Source organism: Sinocyclocheilus anshuiensis, unplaced genomic scaffold (genome assembly GCF_001515605.1).
Source record: "Sinocyclocheilus anshuiensis isolate Anshui unplaced genomic scaffold, SAMN03320099.WGS_v1.1 scaffold41, whole genome shotgun sequence".
Lineage (NCBI taxonomy): Eukaryota > Metazoa > Chordata > Actinopteri > Cypriniformes > Cyprinidae > Sinocyclocheilus > Sinocyclocheilus anshuiensis.
In genome coordinates, this window is record NW_015539849.1 from 725392 (window position 1) to 742755 (window position 17364).

A 17364-nucleotide genomic window follows, 5' to 3' on the forward strand; every position below is an offset into this window, starting at 1 on the left:
GTTTTGGCTTGTCGTTTATATTGCTATAGCTTCTTATATTTTTAATTCTTGTTCTTTTCTAAATACTGTTAATTGAAAGGATTTGTTGTGGAGTGAGGGGAACTGAAATAGCCTAGCTATGTTTACAGTGTTTATATCATAATGTTTGTAAACATTTCGCGTCGGCATTAGGCCTATTTCTGAACGAAATAATAAAATGCGACTTATACGCGACTTATGTTTTTTCCCCCCTAAAAAAAAAAATGTTTTATACGCGTAGCATATTTTAACCATGCAGCAAACCGTTTTAAATATTTTGGTAAATTACTGAAAAAATAACATAATTAAATGACTTTTTAAACCGTTTAACTGATTGTATTAATCGGTCAAAATTCTTACCGTCGGTTAACCGGTTAAAATGAACATCCCTAACAGTAATGGATGGATGGATAGATCACAATATTTATCAGAGTATCACTGAACAGACTTTGAACAAAATACTGGGTTCATGTCAAAGAGATTGTATAACATGCAGCCACAGGTTTCATCAAAATTCACTTGTCCATGGAATGCAAACCAAAATCATTCCGCCGCATTACATGTGTAAATCAATAGCCCGTAGCCCTGTTATTTCCTACCTATCAACCTTTCTGTCTCAGCCATAAAGATGCCTTTGTGTCGCTACCTTTCAAAACATTACCACTATGGCCGGCTCGCCCAACATCCCTTTTAATCATACAGATAGGGGGAAAAAAAACTGCAAAAATTCACCACATTCCGATTTCACGACTAGACAGAGATAGGAAAGGGCCAAATTGAACTCCATTATGAGCTTGCTTTGCCACATCTCAACACATTTAATTAGATTTTTTCTCATCAGATTGCTTGGGAAAAGAAGAGGAAAAGGTAGCATGCTTGTGCGACAGAGTACGGAAAGACTGGAAGCCAACTGTTAGATGCAGATGGTCTGAGTGTCAAGACAGCACACAATGCACAGAGCAGGACAGGAAGATAATAAACAAAGTAATGACACATAAGGAGAGAATGCAGGAACGAGAGAAGGATAGAAAGAGATGAATGGCTGCAAAAAGAGAAAGAACAGAATGAGTGATCAACCCATCAGGGCGTATGAACTCTCAGCACATCTGCTCAGTGCCCACCGAGGGTGAGCCGTCTGCATTTTCCTTAATCTCTGACACAAATCACAATTAGTTACTCTGATCTCTTAAAGGGCTGAGCTGAGACCTTTTTGTCTGGAATGTAAGCAAATCAATACAATGCATTATGCATGCCGGGCAGGCAATCTCACTGAGACCTGCCTTGAACTGTTGAGCTAAATCTGGACTGGGACAGGATATCAGAATGCCTGATGCTTGCTTTCATACGAGAATGTGTTTATTAATCAAAACTATGAATTGTAAGTCCTTCTGTGACTTCTCACGTGCTAAAGATTGTAATCAGTGGCTGAAAGGCAAAGAGTCAGAGTGGAAGAAACAAGAGCCTAGAAATCCATCTTTGCTTCTCAACTCTGAATGACTCATATGTAACTCATATGGAATTTCCAGGGATAATTCTTCATTAAAATGACAATCCCATCCATCTGGGACAGTGTGCAGGACATTTGGGGACGAAGAAGGAAGCTATTCCTCAAGAGCATTAGGATAAATTTCCATTAAGATGATCTTAGAATGGTTAATCAGATCGTCTTTAATGGGTTTGGAGGAACATTTTTATTTATTTTTCTCGCTCAGATGTTGCTCTTTTATAGCTTAGGTGAGTTAATGGACTTCAACTCTCTCAGATGTTCTGCTAGAACCCCTAACGAGAAATAAAAATATACACAAATGAGACAACTGTTGATGTACAGTAAGAGTTTAGAGAAATTGTGTGTGGATAGCATAGCCCATATAATTAAGACTTGAAGGAATTAATATTTAATTAGAATATTCATATTTGATGAGAAAAGGTCTGAGCATCTGTTAACGTTCACTCAACATTCACATAACCAACAGTGTTTGACAATACTTGCCAAGGAGGGCATTTTGACATATTTTATATTGTATATATTGTGTGTATTTGACAGTTTAGGCTCACACCTGAAGCCCAAAGTATAGTTTGGTTGTCTGTGTTTCGCACTGTCTAGAAGCACATGTACAAAAAGCTGCCTGGGGAAGAGCGCAAGTTCTGTTTTACAGCTTAATACGCTTTCTTTATAATAGCAAGCACGTCCCGCAGTATACTTTTTACTAGTGTTAGGCCCGAGTCCATCTTTTCAAGTCCGAATCGAGTCCTAGTCTTTAAAGGGATACTTCACCCAAAAATGAAAATAACCCCATGATTTACTCAGTCAATCTATTATTTAGTCAATCTCAAGTCCTAGTTCATTCATAATTGCAGTCCGAGTCCAAGTCCCAAGTCCAAGTACCCAAACTCTACTTTTTATGACAGTCACGCTACATGTTTGGATGTTAAGTTTCGGATTTTAAGCAGGGGCGAAAATGCACCGCTGTAATGGAAAGGAAAATAATGTGGCACAATAATCGTTTTATCTTGATTATCATGCGTTCATAATCCATAAAAAATGTGATTAATCGCACAGCCCTAGCTTGAGTGATTGATGAGATGTCTTCTGAAACTCCATGAGGCCTTTGTGTCTGAAGAACATTTAAGCAGGAGACTTCAGCAAACATTTGCATTTGCTCTCCATTTAATCTAATTGCTGGGAGAAATAATTGAAATATTAAAGGAAACCTATCGTGATTTGTCATGTACACCTACAAGACTGAAGGAGTATGAGCAGTAGCAGACCTCAAATCAGCAGTTGACATCACACTTACCAATGTTTACTTCATCATCCGTTTCTGCATCACCAATGCACTCAAATTGGAACTCCTGTAAAGACTGGGAGAACTTCTGCACGGCTGCCGAGAGGTCTGAAACAAAGAAAAAGAGATTTGAACCATGAAAGTGTAACGCTAACTAAGAGTTAAAATCAAACTAAAATCAAAGCCACTTGAGTCAAAGGTGTATCCTGTATAAAAAGGCAAATACAGAATCCTCACTACCTGCTGAGAGTAAATGAGTTCTCATTTGGAGTGCTAAATGTACATCTCAGTCATCTAGAGTGGGTGGAAGGGACTTGAGCAGGAAATGCTAAGCAACTCAATCAAAAACGGTAATGAGACTGCAGAGAAAAGCCATTTCATCATGCCTTAAAAGAGGTGATAGACCCGACTGCTCCTCCAAATACCAAAAAAGCTTTCAAAAGCTTTCTGATGAAAAAACATAAATAAAACTCAGAAAAGGTTTTCTCATTACTTTGTCCTTAATCTTCTATTTGGAAAAACACAGGATTTGAAAATGTATCTTTCAATCTTAAGAACATAAGATTTGTCAAAAGCGCAATACGTACGCATTCACAACGTGGCGGGGAGGAATCCTAACTTTGCACTTTTGACTGCTGGCTTGGTAAATTCATCATTGACCATCAATCAAGAAAGGCCACGAGGAAGCATTGTAATGCTCATTAGATAGACCAGCACTAATATGCAGACTGACACGAATCTGCCACAAAGGAAGGCTTGTAATTCCAGAAAGATCAAAAGTTAATTCCATGCAAATTCTTTGCTTTTAAGTTCAACGTAAGTCTAATTTGGGGCATTATGGCTCGCTTCAGCCAAATCTAGCAATAGCATTGACATTGAACACTGAAAAAAGAGCAGAGAGGACCGAGAAGAGAACTTAAGGTTATATTAATTTTACACTTAACGACTTTAATTTTCTTCTATTTCAGCTTTTTATGCATCATACAGCTGCATCAAACAATCTGTGTTCAATTTCTGCCCACTTTTTGGCCTAACAAGGTCGAGAGAGAAATAACATTTCTGTAACTTCTGGCACTTTGAATCTCACGTACCAAACATACATACAGAATGCAGAGTTCAGGGAGGATACAGAGAACACTGCAATCTCACTTATAGTAAACACTGGAACATTCCACTTACAGGGTTCAGTTCTAATGGCTACAGATTTTATGTGGATAAATTAGCCATGATTCCTAACTAAAGAAAACATTGCAGCAAAGGGCAACAGGATGTGATGTGATTTTTCCCACATCCCATAAAAACAACACAGCACATCATACAGTTCTGTAGCCTTTTCCCCCTAAGGTCACAATTTTAGTCAGTGTTTCTTGCACACAAAACAGTCACAGAATTACAGGGTTCGTACATATTTTTACCAATAAATTTTGATGACTTCATGACTTTTGAGACAGTATTCATGACCTAATGTTCCATTATTTTACAAGTATACATGTAAAATAAGAATACAAATCTGTTCAAATGTATCATAGCATATGTTATCTAAAACGAATGACTATTAATGCTTATTTGCTTTCTATTTGTTTTAATAATAAGTGCAAGCTGTGACTATGCCAGACGTTACTCCACACAGAGAACATATCACATCACTGAATATTATTAGTTATTTAACCAATATTAACAACTAAACTCAGGACCTGCATTTCATTTAGGAAACAGTTTAGGTCTAACAGTAGTATTCAGGTACAGAAATATACAGAAATTGAATAAACTGTAAATTAAAAACAGATTAATCTTTAAAATGTAATTTAATTATTTAGTCAAGATCAGTGATTGGTCTTTTTTTTGTCTTTTGTTGTTTGATTAACATTAATGACAGACGGCACAGCTTTATTAGGCTGCTGTCCCTTTAAGACCGACTGCATGGATCCAATAAACTGATACACAATGGTTTTCTTTCTAAACAACTGCTTACATTCACTTAAAGGCACAATACTGCATGTAAGTTTTCATCACTAGAGGTCACATTTTCAAAACAATAACAGAGGTGAAGCTTGATGATGATGATGTGAGATGTCGTTTTCACCATCCAGAGATGTCCGAGATGTTCACGGATTAATTAATTTGTATTACCTGTATCTTCCAAAGTTATTCAAACAGCGAACAAATTATACAGAGAAAGCAAGCAAAGTATATTTACATTGTCAAGGAACAGTATGACTGACTAAAGTCTAAACTTAAAGTCTAGCGCGAGTTTAAGCACTCTCAAAAAACTCATAATCAGTAAAGCTGTCTATACACTGTATGATGAATGAATCTCCTACATACATCACATGTGCATCTGCACTTTGTTGTTTATGATGTAATGTTGCGAGAGAGCAAATTTCAGTCAGCAGCAGCGCTCTGAATAAAAAACTCTGGCGTTTCAGCGATGACTCATCTGAACGCCTCTGATTGGGCACTGCATTTTTAAACTCAACAGACTCAAGTGTGATTGGTTATAAAAAGAATCATAGTGCAACATTGAGCAGATCTAAATTTAATGCTGCAGTCAAAACTTTTAATTTAATTTTCATTTTATTCGTGACAGCCGTGATGGATTTAGTTTAACTGTACAGCAGCATTTTTGTCCACGTGTGTTGTCATAGTTTCTACAAGCGGAAACCGATAGCAAGGATATCACGTCACTGATAGGAGACAATGAACAGGGATGAGTCATTATTTAAAATTTGAATTTCTCTGGATTTACAAATCCTTGGGAACTTTTGGGATAACGTAAGTACACAAATGCATGAAATATATCACACTGTGCAAGTGGAATATTTTATTACGAAAGTCTTACACACTGTATTGTGCCTTTAAAGGGTTAGTTCATCCAAAAATGAAAATTAGGCTGTGTTTTACTCACCCCCGAGGCATCCTAGGTGTATATGACTTTTTTCTTTCAGACGAATCCAGTCGGAGTTATATTAAAAATTGTCCTGGCTATTCCAAGCTCTATCATTGCAGTCAGCGGGTGTTGCAATGCTTCAGTCCAAAAGAAGTTAAATAAAAAGCGCCCATCCATAAAAAAAGTGTCTCACATGGCTCCAGGGGGTGAACAAAGGCCTCCTGTAGCGAATCGATGCATTTTTGTAAGAAAAATATCCATATTCAAAACGTAATAATCACTTTAATCTAGCTTGCGCCAACAGTTGTACACAGAAGCATCTCCGGGCGAATGACATATGAGGTCAACGTTGTGCATGCGCCAGTGAGTCTCGTGAAAACCAACGTTTGTTTACAGGATCAAAGGAAGCAAAGTTTCCTTACTTTAGCAAAGGAAAACCAGTCTCCTCTTGGCTTATATCGAAATCCTCTGACATTCTTCTTTACAAATCCTCGTTTTGTACTTCTAATTAGTGACCGTTGTTTTGTTTTGATCTCTCTGCTGCGCTTCCGCGTGCGTCACTTCTGAGCGGCGTATGCGCAAAGCCGACCTCATACGTCATCCACCCGGAGCTGCTTCCGTGTACGACAGTGAGCGCAAGCTAGATTAAATTGATTATTACATTTTAAATATGGTTATTTTTCTTACAAAAACGCATCGATTCGCGAAAGGAGGCCTTTGTTCACCCCCAGAGCCGTGTGAGACATTTTTTTTTAATGGATGGGCACTTTTTATTTTTTACTTCTTTTGGACTGAAGCACTGCAACACCCGCTGACTGCAATGATAGAGCTTGGAATATCCAGGACAATTTTTAATATAACTCCGACTGGATTCGTCTGAAAGAAGAAAGTCATATACACCTAGGATGCCTCGGGGGTGAGTAAAACACAGCCTAATTTTCATTTTTGGGTGAACTAACCCTTTAAGACAAAACCGACTGTGTTTATGAGGATACTCGCCAAGACTGGCATTTTGACATCATTTTGTGTGTATTTGGGCCAGTGCCCCCATGTCAGCAAGCTTGAATAATACTAAAAGTAGGTTAAGATTAATTTTATAAGTGTGCCCCCTAAAAGCACAAGTGGCTCCTGCCTGGCCCCCCAGTTATTGTGATCTGGAACCGCAACTGGCTATTATTAAATAAATGCCAGAATGAGTAAAACTGTGAGATATATGCATGATCCCACACCGACCTGATTAAAAATATATTCTATTGCACAGAGATTTGTGAAATAAATTTCCATGACTTTTCCAAAACATTCTGGGTTTATTAATTTTTTCAAAATTTTTCCAGGCCTGGAAATTGCTGTTCCCAACACATGACTATGGGATATCGCGCTCTTGCACCATCTGCTGAAGACACCTATATTCACGCCTGAAAGGCCAATTACGCATGCCGACGTGGGTGGGGCTACCTGCCCACAGCATATAAATGCATTCGCATGCGTGATTCCCTTTGTGTTCTAGCAGCACGGTGAAGAGCTGAAGAACAATCATGCCACATTCACAAGAGAAAGCCTACGGTGGTGATCCTTGTTGAAACTAAGGAAAGAACAGACAGATGAAGAAAAGGGTTCTTAATCTCAAGTTTATCTCCGCTAACAAAGGCTTATGAACTCTTTTTCGAGTAAGATGTCTAAGCACAAAAAAGATTCTCGCCCCTGTCCTATGGCATGTGGGTATTCATTGTCTGAAAAGGATACTCACGAGCACTGCTCAGTGTGTCTGGGGATTGTTCACGCTAAGTTGGCTCTCTTCAACCCCGGAGCATGTGTACGTTTTTGGGGAGGCTGCAGGGAACTGGGGCGATCGTGTAGAGGCCGAGGAGGACAGAGGTATTCCCGATTGCTCCTGAGTTTGGCCGGGAGTTTGGGTGTCAGGACGATGACTCTGTCTCATTGGATGCGGCCAAGAGTTCTCGGACGACGCTTTTCAGGCAGGACAATTACCGGCTTCTCCCTCGCTCTCCGAAGCAGCAGGTGGTAGCGCTTTGGGGGGTTTTATCTGTCTCCAGTGCACAGTAGTGAGGTCCCGCCTGCCACTTTATCCGGATTGTGTAGCAGAGCTCACATCTTCGTGGCCGAAGCCCATGTCACCCCCTCCTCCGGTGCGAGGCGCAAACAGATTCACAGAGCTCGAGGGAGCGGGGGAAGCAGGGTTGATTTCGGACTCCTCAATGGAGCATTCCCTGGCAGCATACCTGGCGCCCACGCAGAATAGTGGTATCGCAGGTACCCCCACTCTCCTGACGGGCCCTTGCAGGTTCTTGTTTAAGCAGCTGGGCAGGACTTACAGCGTTGTCGGTCAGAGCTTTGAGCTTTATGTCTTTGCTGCAGACTTATCAAGCCATCTGCTTGGGAGAGGTGGGCGAGTCCGTGTCAGCAGGGAGGCTGTGTGACGTGCTAATGGGGGAAGTGCGTTCCATGGCTGATTAAATTCTGCGTGCAACCCATGGTGCGCTGGTGTCGTTGGACCATGCTATGGCCGGTACTGTGGTGGTGCAGTGTCATCTTTGGCTAACCCTAGTGAACCTGCCTGAGCAAGAGTGCGGAGTGCGTTTCTCAGTGCCCCGATCTCCCCGTCCAGACTCTTCGGAGAAGGCCTTGCCGTGTTTCAGGCACGGTTTGAGGACTCTAAGAAGCAGGCAGAGTCGCTGAGGGGTTCAATGCGAGGAGGTTCAGAAGGCCAGCACAGTCGGCTGCTCACCCAGGGCTTGGGGTGTCTTTCCAGCCGCCACCGGCCAAAAGGCTGGCTTTAGCGACAGCACCAAGGCCTGGTGCTTGGGAAACTGGGTGGGTGCGCACGCAGTCTAAGCAGCAGGCGGGGCCAGGAAGGAAGGGTCCGCCCCCAAAGAAAGGTGGACATTTCTCTGCGGGGAAGAAAGGGCAGTCTGGTCGTTAGCCTGCAGGAGGTGGAGGAATGTCGGCCCAGAGACGGTCGTGTTCTTCTCTCGGTACAGAAAAAAAAAACATGCAAGAGTGCGGGTTTAACTTGGAGTTCTTTTTCAATAAAAAAAACGTTGTGTTCCGCATACATTGACTCATGTGTTGATTGGTCTAGAGAGGCAAAATGTTTTAGAAACTCTAAACTCACAATCGGGCCATGTGCCGATAGAGGGAAAAGATGCAGTGATATGTCATATCCAGCATTGTGTGCGGGTAGTTGAGGGGGTTCCCCAGGTGATGACGGGGTTTCTTGCTGTCTGCCTCGAATGGTGGCGCGCATGTGCACCTACATCGTGGGTTCTTCGCTTGATGCAGTGGGGCTATCGTGTGGTCAAAGGCGCTAAGACGGCGTCACATACATTTTTTGGAGTTGCAGGCTGTTTGTCTGGCACTAGAACAGGCAAGGGGGTACTCGCTCTCTTCCCCTGTTGCAGCTGACACGGCCGCATGTTTGTAGATTGGTGTGTGGGGAGATCTTTATCAGCGTATCAGTGCCCGATTGCAGAGATTTTGACTTTTATGCAGGAATTGTTCGAAGGGGGTCGCTCCCATTCCATGCTGAAAGTTTATCTAGCAGCCATCTCGGCCTGTCATGCCACTTGCTGTTCGGTTCCTTAAAGGGGCACGGCGTCTGAGGACCGTTACAAAGTCAATGGTGCTGTCATGGGACCTGGTTCTGGAGGCCATGTGTGAACCTCCTTTTGAGCTGTTAGGAGTCCTTGGATCTGAGGATGTTGTCTAATAAAACGGCTCTGCTGCTGGCGCTGGCGTCAGCGAAACGCGAGGGCGATCTGCATGCACTGTCAGTGCATCCCACATGCATCGAGAGTGGTGTTTCGTCCAAACTTGGCGTATACACCTAAAGTCTTGTCGGGGGCATATAGTGTGCTCTCCTTTGAGCTGCCCGCTCTGTCGAACCCCTCTATTGACTCTGAAGAAGACCGGAAGCTTCATGCGTTGTGCCCTGTGCGGGCTCTGCGCATGTATGTGGAGCAGACGTGGGATACGTGTTCTTCTGATCGGCTGTTTGTATGTTTTGCCAAACCGGTTTGGGGGGAAGCTACTGTCTAAGCAGTGCCTTGCGCACTGGATTTTGGAGGCAATCTCTATTGCATACAAGAGCAGAGGGTTGGCCCTGCCTGCGAGGGTGTGTGTGCACTGAACAAGGGGCATGGCGACGTAATGAGCATTGTTTAGAGGGGTGTCTGTGGAGGACATTTGTGCGGCAGCTAGTTGGGCGCCACCGCACACGTTTGTTCGGTTTTACCGACTAGATGTCACTGCGGCAACGGTAGCTATGTCCGTGCTTACCGCAGGGATTGCAAGTCAGTGGCCGTCGCTCCTGTGAAATGCACGGGGAATGTGGCCGTGCTGGTCCCTTATGTTTAGTTCGGCAACTTTGCGGGGCGTGAATATATGTCCCATAGTCATGCGTTGTACCGAGTGAACAGACTGAATGTGAATGTAGAGTTATGCATATAACTACTGTTCCCAGAAGGAGGGAAACGAGGATGTTTGAAATGTGACATATTATAGAAATTTGGGACCCACTTTATATTAAGTGGCCTTAACAACTATGTACTTACATTTAAATTAATAATTTGGTACAATGCACTTATTGTGTACATACATGTTTTTACATTGTACTTATATTTTAAAAATACCTACATGTAATTACATCTGTAATTAATTTCTGTAATTATATTTATAATTACACAGTTGACCCATCCCTTACACCTTAACCCACCCTTAAACCTACCCATACCAACAAACCTGTCCCTAACCTTACCCATATCCCACCTCAATAGCAGCAAAAGTGTTTTGCAATACAATATGAACACAATAAGTACATTGTACTTAATTTTTGATGTAAGTACATAGTAGTTAAGGCCACTTAATATAAAGTGGGGCCGAAATTTGCATTGAGTTTCACTTATTAAATTATGAAATAAATTAACATTTACAGAAGGCATTACCTGTGTCATTTTTTTTAATTAAAAATTAAAAATCATTCCAATTCAACTTCCTGTGGGGTGTGGCCAATTCAAACAAAATTCATCACTTGAAAAGGAGCTAATATTTCAAGGGATAGATCACCCCAAAATGAAAATCCTGTCATCATTTACTCACCCTCAATTTGTTCCAATCCTTTACGAGTTTCTTCTGCTGAACATAAAAGTAGATATTTTGAACAACGTGGGTAACCAAACAGTTGCTGATCCCCATTGACTTCCATAATATGAAAAAAAAAAAAAATATATATATATATATATATATATATACACACCATTGGAAGACAATGGGGACCAATTTTGCCAAAGCCTGACAGCAATGCACTAAAACCCCTCATAGCACCTTAGCAACTGCAGAGCAGCGCCCTAGAAAACACATACACCACACTAATAACCAGTTTCCATTTGCAAACGTCTTGCTTGCTATTGAAAGATAAGTTTTAAGTCTAGTCATAGCTTCTGAGATAAACAGGAATTTAATCCAGTATCAGGTTTTGTCTGAGGCCTTATGCATCACCCAAGCACTGAGAGCGAATAACAACGTTATCCACTGATGTGTTGCGTGAGCATGTATATCATCTCATGCCATGCACCAGCTCTGAGACTCCAGGGTGCTAGTCAATAATCTGTTTGAGATGTGAGTCTGCTCAGTCAAGCTGAATGAGCCCCATCAATAATGCAGTGCCCTTCACCTCTCGTAACAACAGACTTGCACTGCACTGCACTGCTGATCCACAGCTACAGTACTTTCCTAAAACCTTCAGTGAGAGCATTAATGTCTAATAGGCCTGGCTTTTCCCGAGATCAGACGTTGAATAAAATGGAAGCGGGTGTCATGAGGGGAGAAGGAGGGAGGAGGACACCTGCTGCCGCCCAATTGGCTTTCAGATTCTGAGCGCAAAGCCGTGGAAACACCTGGAAAATCGCACCTCTGCCACTGAGGTCTCCCTAGTGGGCATTTTGCTCCCCTTACCTTCCTGTATTACATCAGCTCTCCAAACGGTCTCTTTATCTCTACAGGTAATGCCTTGTATATCTGCTCTCCATCTCCACAGAGCCGTCAATTTGAGCTGCTGTCGTTTCTTCCTCTCACCTATTAAGTGTATAACATGCCGTCCGTCACAACATTCCGCCTTCATACCTTCAGGGAATCGCTGAGCCGGGATTGTAAATGGGAGTTCTTGGCTCAGTTTCAAACCTTAACGAGCTGCCTTCTAATTCAGCATCCTAGTCTAAACATCGTAAGTGACTAAAATTAATGGAAACAACTTCGTTAATAGTCATTCATGCGTAGAGATTGACCCATAATGGCTTTTACTGATATTTTCTCAGATATTTAAGCATTTTTTGGGGGGGATATTGGATAACTGATCCACCGATAAATGGAAGAAATAATAAACTGTATTCAACAAAACAGCCATTTATACTTGAAGCACACCTGCAAGCAATGCTGCCTTAGATTTTGACTTAAACTAGAATTGTCCTGAGGTGCCTAATTGTGCATGACCCTTTTCAACAGACTTTGTTTCAGAAGTAGTGTTGTCACGGTACCAAAATTTCAGTATTCGGTACCGATACCAGTGAAAATCCACGGTTCTTGGTACCATGTCTAAATATGTTCCCTAGGTAGGCACCTCAATAGGTTTTGGAACACAGCTCTTGATTCAGACATCTGGTGTAATGAACACACTGCCAAGAGTAACACTAGCTTTTCTCACCACTGCATGATGGGACATGCGCCAGTAAGAATGAGTACGAGATCTTACGTAATTGCACAAGTTCACACTGGGTTTTAATGATAAATCAGTAAGAATAAGATGGAATACTGGATTCAAGAAGTATGACAGAGCAGTGTGAGCTGTCACAAAGCATAACACACTCAAACTGACTCACAAAAGCTGCAAGTGAACATAGAAGCAGCTGGAACCACTCCCTATAACACACATACTAAGAGACAATATGTGTCATTACCTCCTGAGTTTCAGGGGTAGAACAGAACAAAAAAAAAATCCCTTACAAAACAATCAGAGCTCAAAGGGCAAAACTAGATACCAGAAGAAGAGCATGTTCACAGGACATTTCTTAAAAGGTCACATACATCCACCTTGCTGCCTCTCAGACCTAATGAGATTTACTTTCTTTTCCTGTTACTTCATTTTCTCTTCCTCTTACTTTCACTCTCATTTAACTTTAAAGAATTAGTTCACTCATAACTGAAAATTCAGTCATTAACATTAACATTTACTCGCCCTCATGTCATTTCAAACTCATATGGTAATTGTTTCATTTTTATGGAACACAGAGAATTTTTTTAAAATCTTCACATTGCTTGTTTCATATAACACTTATAGACTAGTCTTTCCAAAAAAACAAAAAAAAAAAAAGAAGAAAGAAAAACATATATAGTGTTAGGAGAAACATATTAAAAGAGTTTGGTGAGCATTACGTTTCAAGAACAGCTATACCATTAATAATATGTGCAATTTGTTAATATGTGTAACTAAGTAACATTTTATAAAAAATAAATATATAAATAAATTGATAATTTTTTAAATGTTATATTTGGAGAAATAAGGGTATATATATAAGATTTACAAGCATTGTACAATTTTTGTGTCTTTTTTTTAACTGTAGTTTTATTCACTTATATTTATTTGTTTTAGTTTATATAATGCAAGTTATTTACTTCAAGCTACACTAAACAGAAATGAAAAAGCCTCGGCAATTACCAGAAATAAAATGTTATTTTATATTTTATTTCTGTTAATGTTTATTTTATTTCAAATAATTATTTTTTTTATTTGTATTTATTAATTTTTTGTTTTTGTTTTTTAAAGGTTTTCATTTTAGTTAATGATAATATCCATGGTGAAGGAACAGCTCAAAATGTAAGTACTTATACAGTGTTCATCACTAAAATATATCATCGCTGTGATGGGAGATCATCATATGTAAAATCAGTCCAATGGAGCAGCGAGACGTCACGAGCGGGGTGACGTGAGCAATCAGGAAGTATAAAAGCGCATCCGGCAGAGCGCAATTTAGCTTCTGCTCTTCAGTAGCGCTCTGTGTATGTGTCAGTCTTATTTACTGTTGTCTGTCAGTCCACAAGCATTCAAAAAAATGTCAAAGTCAAAGTCGAAATCTATGGCGAGCGAACGGCATTACAGACGTTGTGTTCCTCCCTGCCCACGATATCTGGCAGCGGGGGATACACACGATCTGTGTGTTGTTTGTTTAGGAGCTGATTGTCATGACTGCGAGTTGCTCTCGCTGTGTGTGCTCCGCTCTTGCCTGGCAGTGTTTGATGAGAGCAGCCAGGCTCGCGATCCCGCTGGCAGCGGTCCCGCTGTTGCCGAGGCACAGCGTAGACTGTTGTCGTGGGGATCGCAGGTGAATTTAGCGGAGGGATCCGAGACGGGCTTTTCTCGGTCCTCACCCGCTAGATCCCTCTCAGGGATCGGAAGCCCACGCTGCGGTTTCTTCCCCCCGGAGAGAGCCAGACACTTCATCTATCTTCCTCCGAGGAGGTGGATGTGATGACTGTCGAGACTCGCCACCACAGTCCCTCGCGTATGAGGAGCTCGTGGAGGTTGTGACTCGTGCTGTAGCCAAATTAAATATTGATTGGCCAGCCGATAAACAGGACGCTCGTCCTAAAAGTAAATTAGATGAGCGTTTCCTGAGATCCAGAGCACAGCCTTCACTACGGGGCCTTCCGTTTTTCCCCGATCTCCATGCCGAGGTGTCAAGATCGTGGGAGAAACCATACTCATCCCGTATTTACAGCCCCACAGTCTTGAATTATTCCAACATCGTGGAGCTGAATGAGAAGGGATATGGGGCGATGCCAGTGGTGGAGCAGACGCTTGCGAGCTATCTCTCCCCATTCTCAGCATCGTCCCTGAAGGCCCCGAAGCTTCCCACCAGGCCCGTTAGGCTGACGTCGAGGCTGGTTGGGAAAGCTTATACGGCACCAGGTCAGGCTGGCGCATGTTTGTACACCATGGCGGTGTTACAAGCATACCAGGCTGACCTGCTCAGGGACCTGGACGACAGGAGGGAGGAGGAATCCGACGTAGTAGCCAAACTGCGTCAGGCCACAGATTTGTCCCTCCAGGCCACCAAAGAAACGGCCAGAGCTATCGGCCGTTCAATGGCAGCTATGGTGGCCACGGAACGGCATCTGTGGTTGAATCTGTCCGAAATGCAAGATAAGGACAGATTCTTCCTCCTAGACACCCCGCTCTCGCCCTCTGGCCTTTTCGGCGACGCAGTCAACACTGTCGTCGATAGGTTTCAGGAGGCGAGGAAGCAAGCAGCGGCGTTCCAACGTTTCCTCCCTCGTCGCTCCCAGGCCAATGGGGCTGCTGAGCAGGAGCAGGAGCTTCAGCCGTCAAGCTCCTCATATCGCCAGTCTCAAAAACAGAGCGTTGCAACCCGCACCCTTCTACAGAAAGATCGGGGGTTGGGGCGATGCTCTCAGTCGGGGTCTTCTAGACTGAAAACGGATCTGCGGACTGTTATCTTGTCAAAGAGGACCTTGACTAAGTGGTCCTGATGCCACCATTGTCAGGTCCCTGAGGGCAGCCCACCTGGGGAGAAAAAGATAACACACCTCAGTATATTGTGCCCGATCCTCCTCAGTGTCCTCACGGAGATTCACTGATACCCCTGCCACCCTCTGTGCTTCAGGGCTCAGTGAGCTCCGACGAGCGAAATTCCCAGCTACCGCTCGGCGACGGTACGGCATGGGAGAGCTCGTCCCCTCAAGTGAGGGTGCTACAGCAAGTCAGGTCGGTCATTCCTTGCCTGTCATCCGCTTCAGGGCACCGAACTGGCTCCTCTAATAACCTCGAGCCTCGAGAGGCTGGTTCCCTTAGTAGATTTTTTGGTAGCGTGGAAACATCTACCAAATGTCTCAAAATGGGTCCTGCAGATTGTAGAGAAAGGCTACAGAATCCAGTTCGGCTCTCGTACGACTCGTTTCAGCGGGGTTATTCCCACACTTGTGGGCCCCGAGCAGGCTCTGCTAATGGAACAAGAAGTAGATACTCTCTTGAGGAAGGGGGCCATAGAACGTGTTCCTTCTCTCTCGAGAGCGTCCGGGTTCTATAGCCGTTACTTCATCATTCCGAAGAAGGATGGGGGGTTGCGTCCGATCTTAGATCTCCGTCTTCTGAACCACGCTATCAAACAGCTTCGGTTCAAGATGCTCACTATCAAGCAGATAGTATCTCAAATCCAGTCCGAGGACTGGCTTGTTACGATAGATCTCAAAGACCCTTATTTCCATGTTTCCATGCTCTGTTTCCATCCTCCCTCAACACTGGAAGTTCCTAAGGTTTGCTTTCGGGGGCGAAGCATACCAATATCGAGTTCTTCCCTTTGGCCTGTCACTCACACCCCGCACTTTCACGAAGTGTGTGGATGCTGCTCTGGCTCCTCTGCGACTCCAGGGCATTCGCATACCCAATTACATCGACGATTGGTTGATACTAGCTCGATCAGAGCAGATGGCGGCTCGGCATCGAGATGTCATCCTCGCCTATATGAGAGAGCTGGGGTTAAGACTAAACGCCAAGAAGAGTGTGCTTTCTCCACTACAGAGAACCACTTATTTAGGCGTGGTGTGTGATTCTACCACGATGCAGGCACATTTGTCTCCTGCTCGTATCGAGTAAATCCTCACGACAGTCAAGAGAGTAAGAGAAGGCCAGTCACTCACTGTCAAACAGTTTCAAAGGCTGTTGGGTCTGATGGCAGTGGTGTCCAATGTGATACCTTTTGGCCTGCTGTACTTGAGACCTTTGCAGTGGTGGCTCAGAACCAAAGGATTTTCCCCGAGGCGGAATCCGCTTCGAACGATCAAGGTCACGCGGCGATGCTTACGTGCCTTGGACATGTGGAAGAAACGTTGGTTCCTGGTTCAAGGCCCGATGTTAGGGGCTCCTTGTCGTCGTGTAATGCTAACGACAGATGCCTCTCTCACGGGCTGGGGGGGCGGTCATGAGTGGAAGCTCTGCCCAGGGTCTGTGGGAAGGCCATCATCTCACTTGGCACATCAACTGCCTGGAGATGCTGGCCGTGTTTCGAGCTCTGACACACTTCCTTCCAGACCTAAGGGGGCATCATGTGCTTGTCCGCACAGACAACACATCGGTGGTCTCCTACGTTTGCGTTGCAGGAAATGACAAACTGTCCGCTCTGGTTCTCCCTCACGCATCCAGCTCTACTGGTGCTGGATGCCATGGTGCAGACGTGGCTGAGGCTTCGTCTGTACGCTTTTCCCCCGATCGTTCTGCTCCAGGGAGTTCTGGAGATAGTACGCCGGGATGGGGTCCGTCTGCTGCTAGTAGCACCATTCTGGCCTGCCCGAGTATGGTTCTCGGACCTGGTGTCCCTCCTTGACGGCTCTCCACTGGAGATTCCGATAAGGAGGGACCTCCTCTCTCAGGCGGGGGGCACCATTCTTCACCCCCGCCCGGAGTTGTGGAAGTTCTCTGAAGGTATACGTGGTGGCCTTAGCTGCTTACCACGCCCTTCTGGGTGGTCAATCATTGGGAAGACTACTTCTCACTCGTTTCCTCCGTGGCACCCTGAGGCTAAGGCCAGTACAGTGCACTAAGGTGCCCTCATGGGACCTGGCTGTGGTTCTGGAGGGCTTATGCAATGC

General features: G+C 43.6%; 1 protein-coding gene across 1 annotated transcript in view; it reads right to left on the reverse strand.

The window, feature by feature from the left end:
• LOC107684620 (rho GTPase-activating protein 42-like) overlaps positions 1 to 17364 on the reverse strand; it is a 123510-nt gene that overhangs the window by 85306 nt on the left and 20840 nt on the right. The window contains exon 2 of the mRNA XM_016480919.1: positions 2817 to 2912. Coding sequence (XP_016336405.1) covers positions 2817 to 2912 — 96 coding nt within the window. The remainder of the gene's footprint in view (positions 1 to 2816; positions 2913 to 17364) is intronic.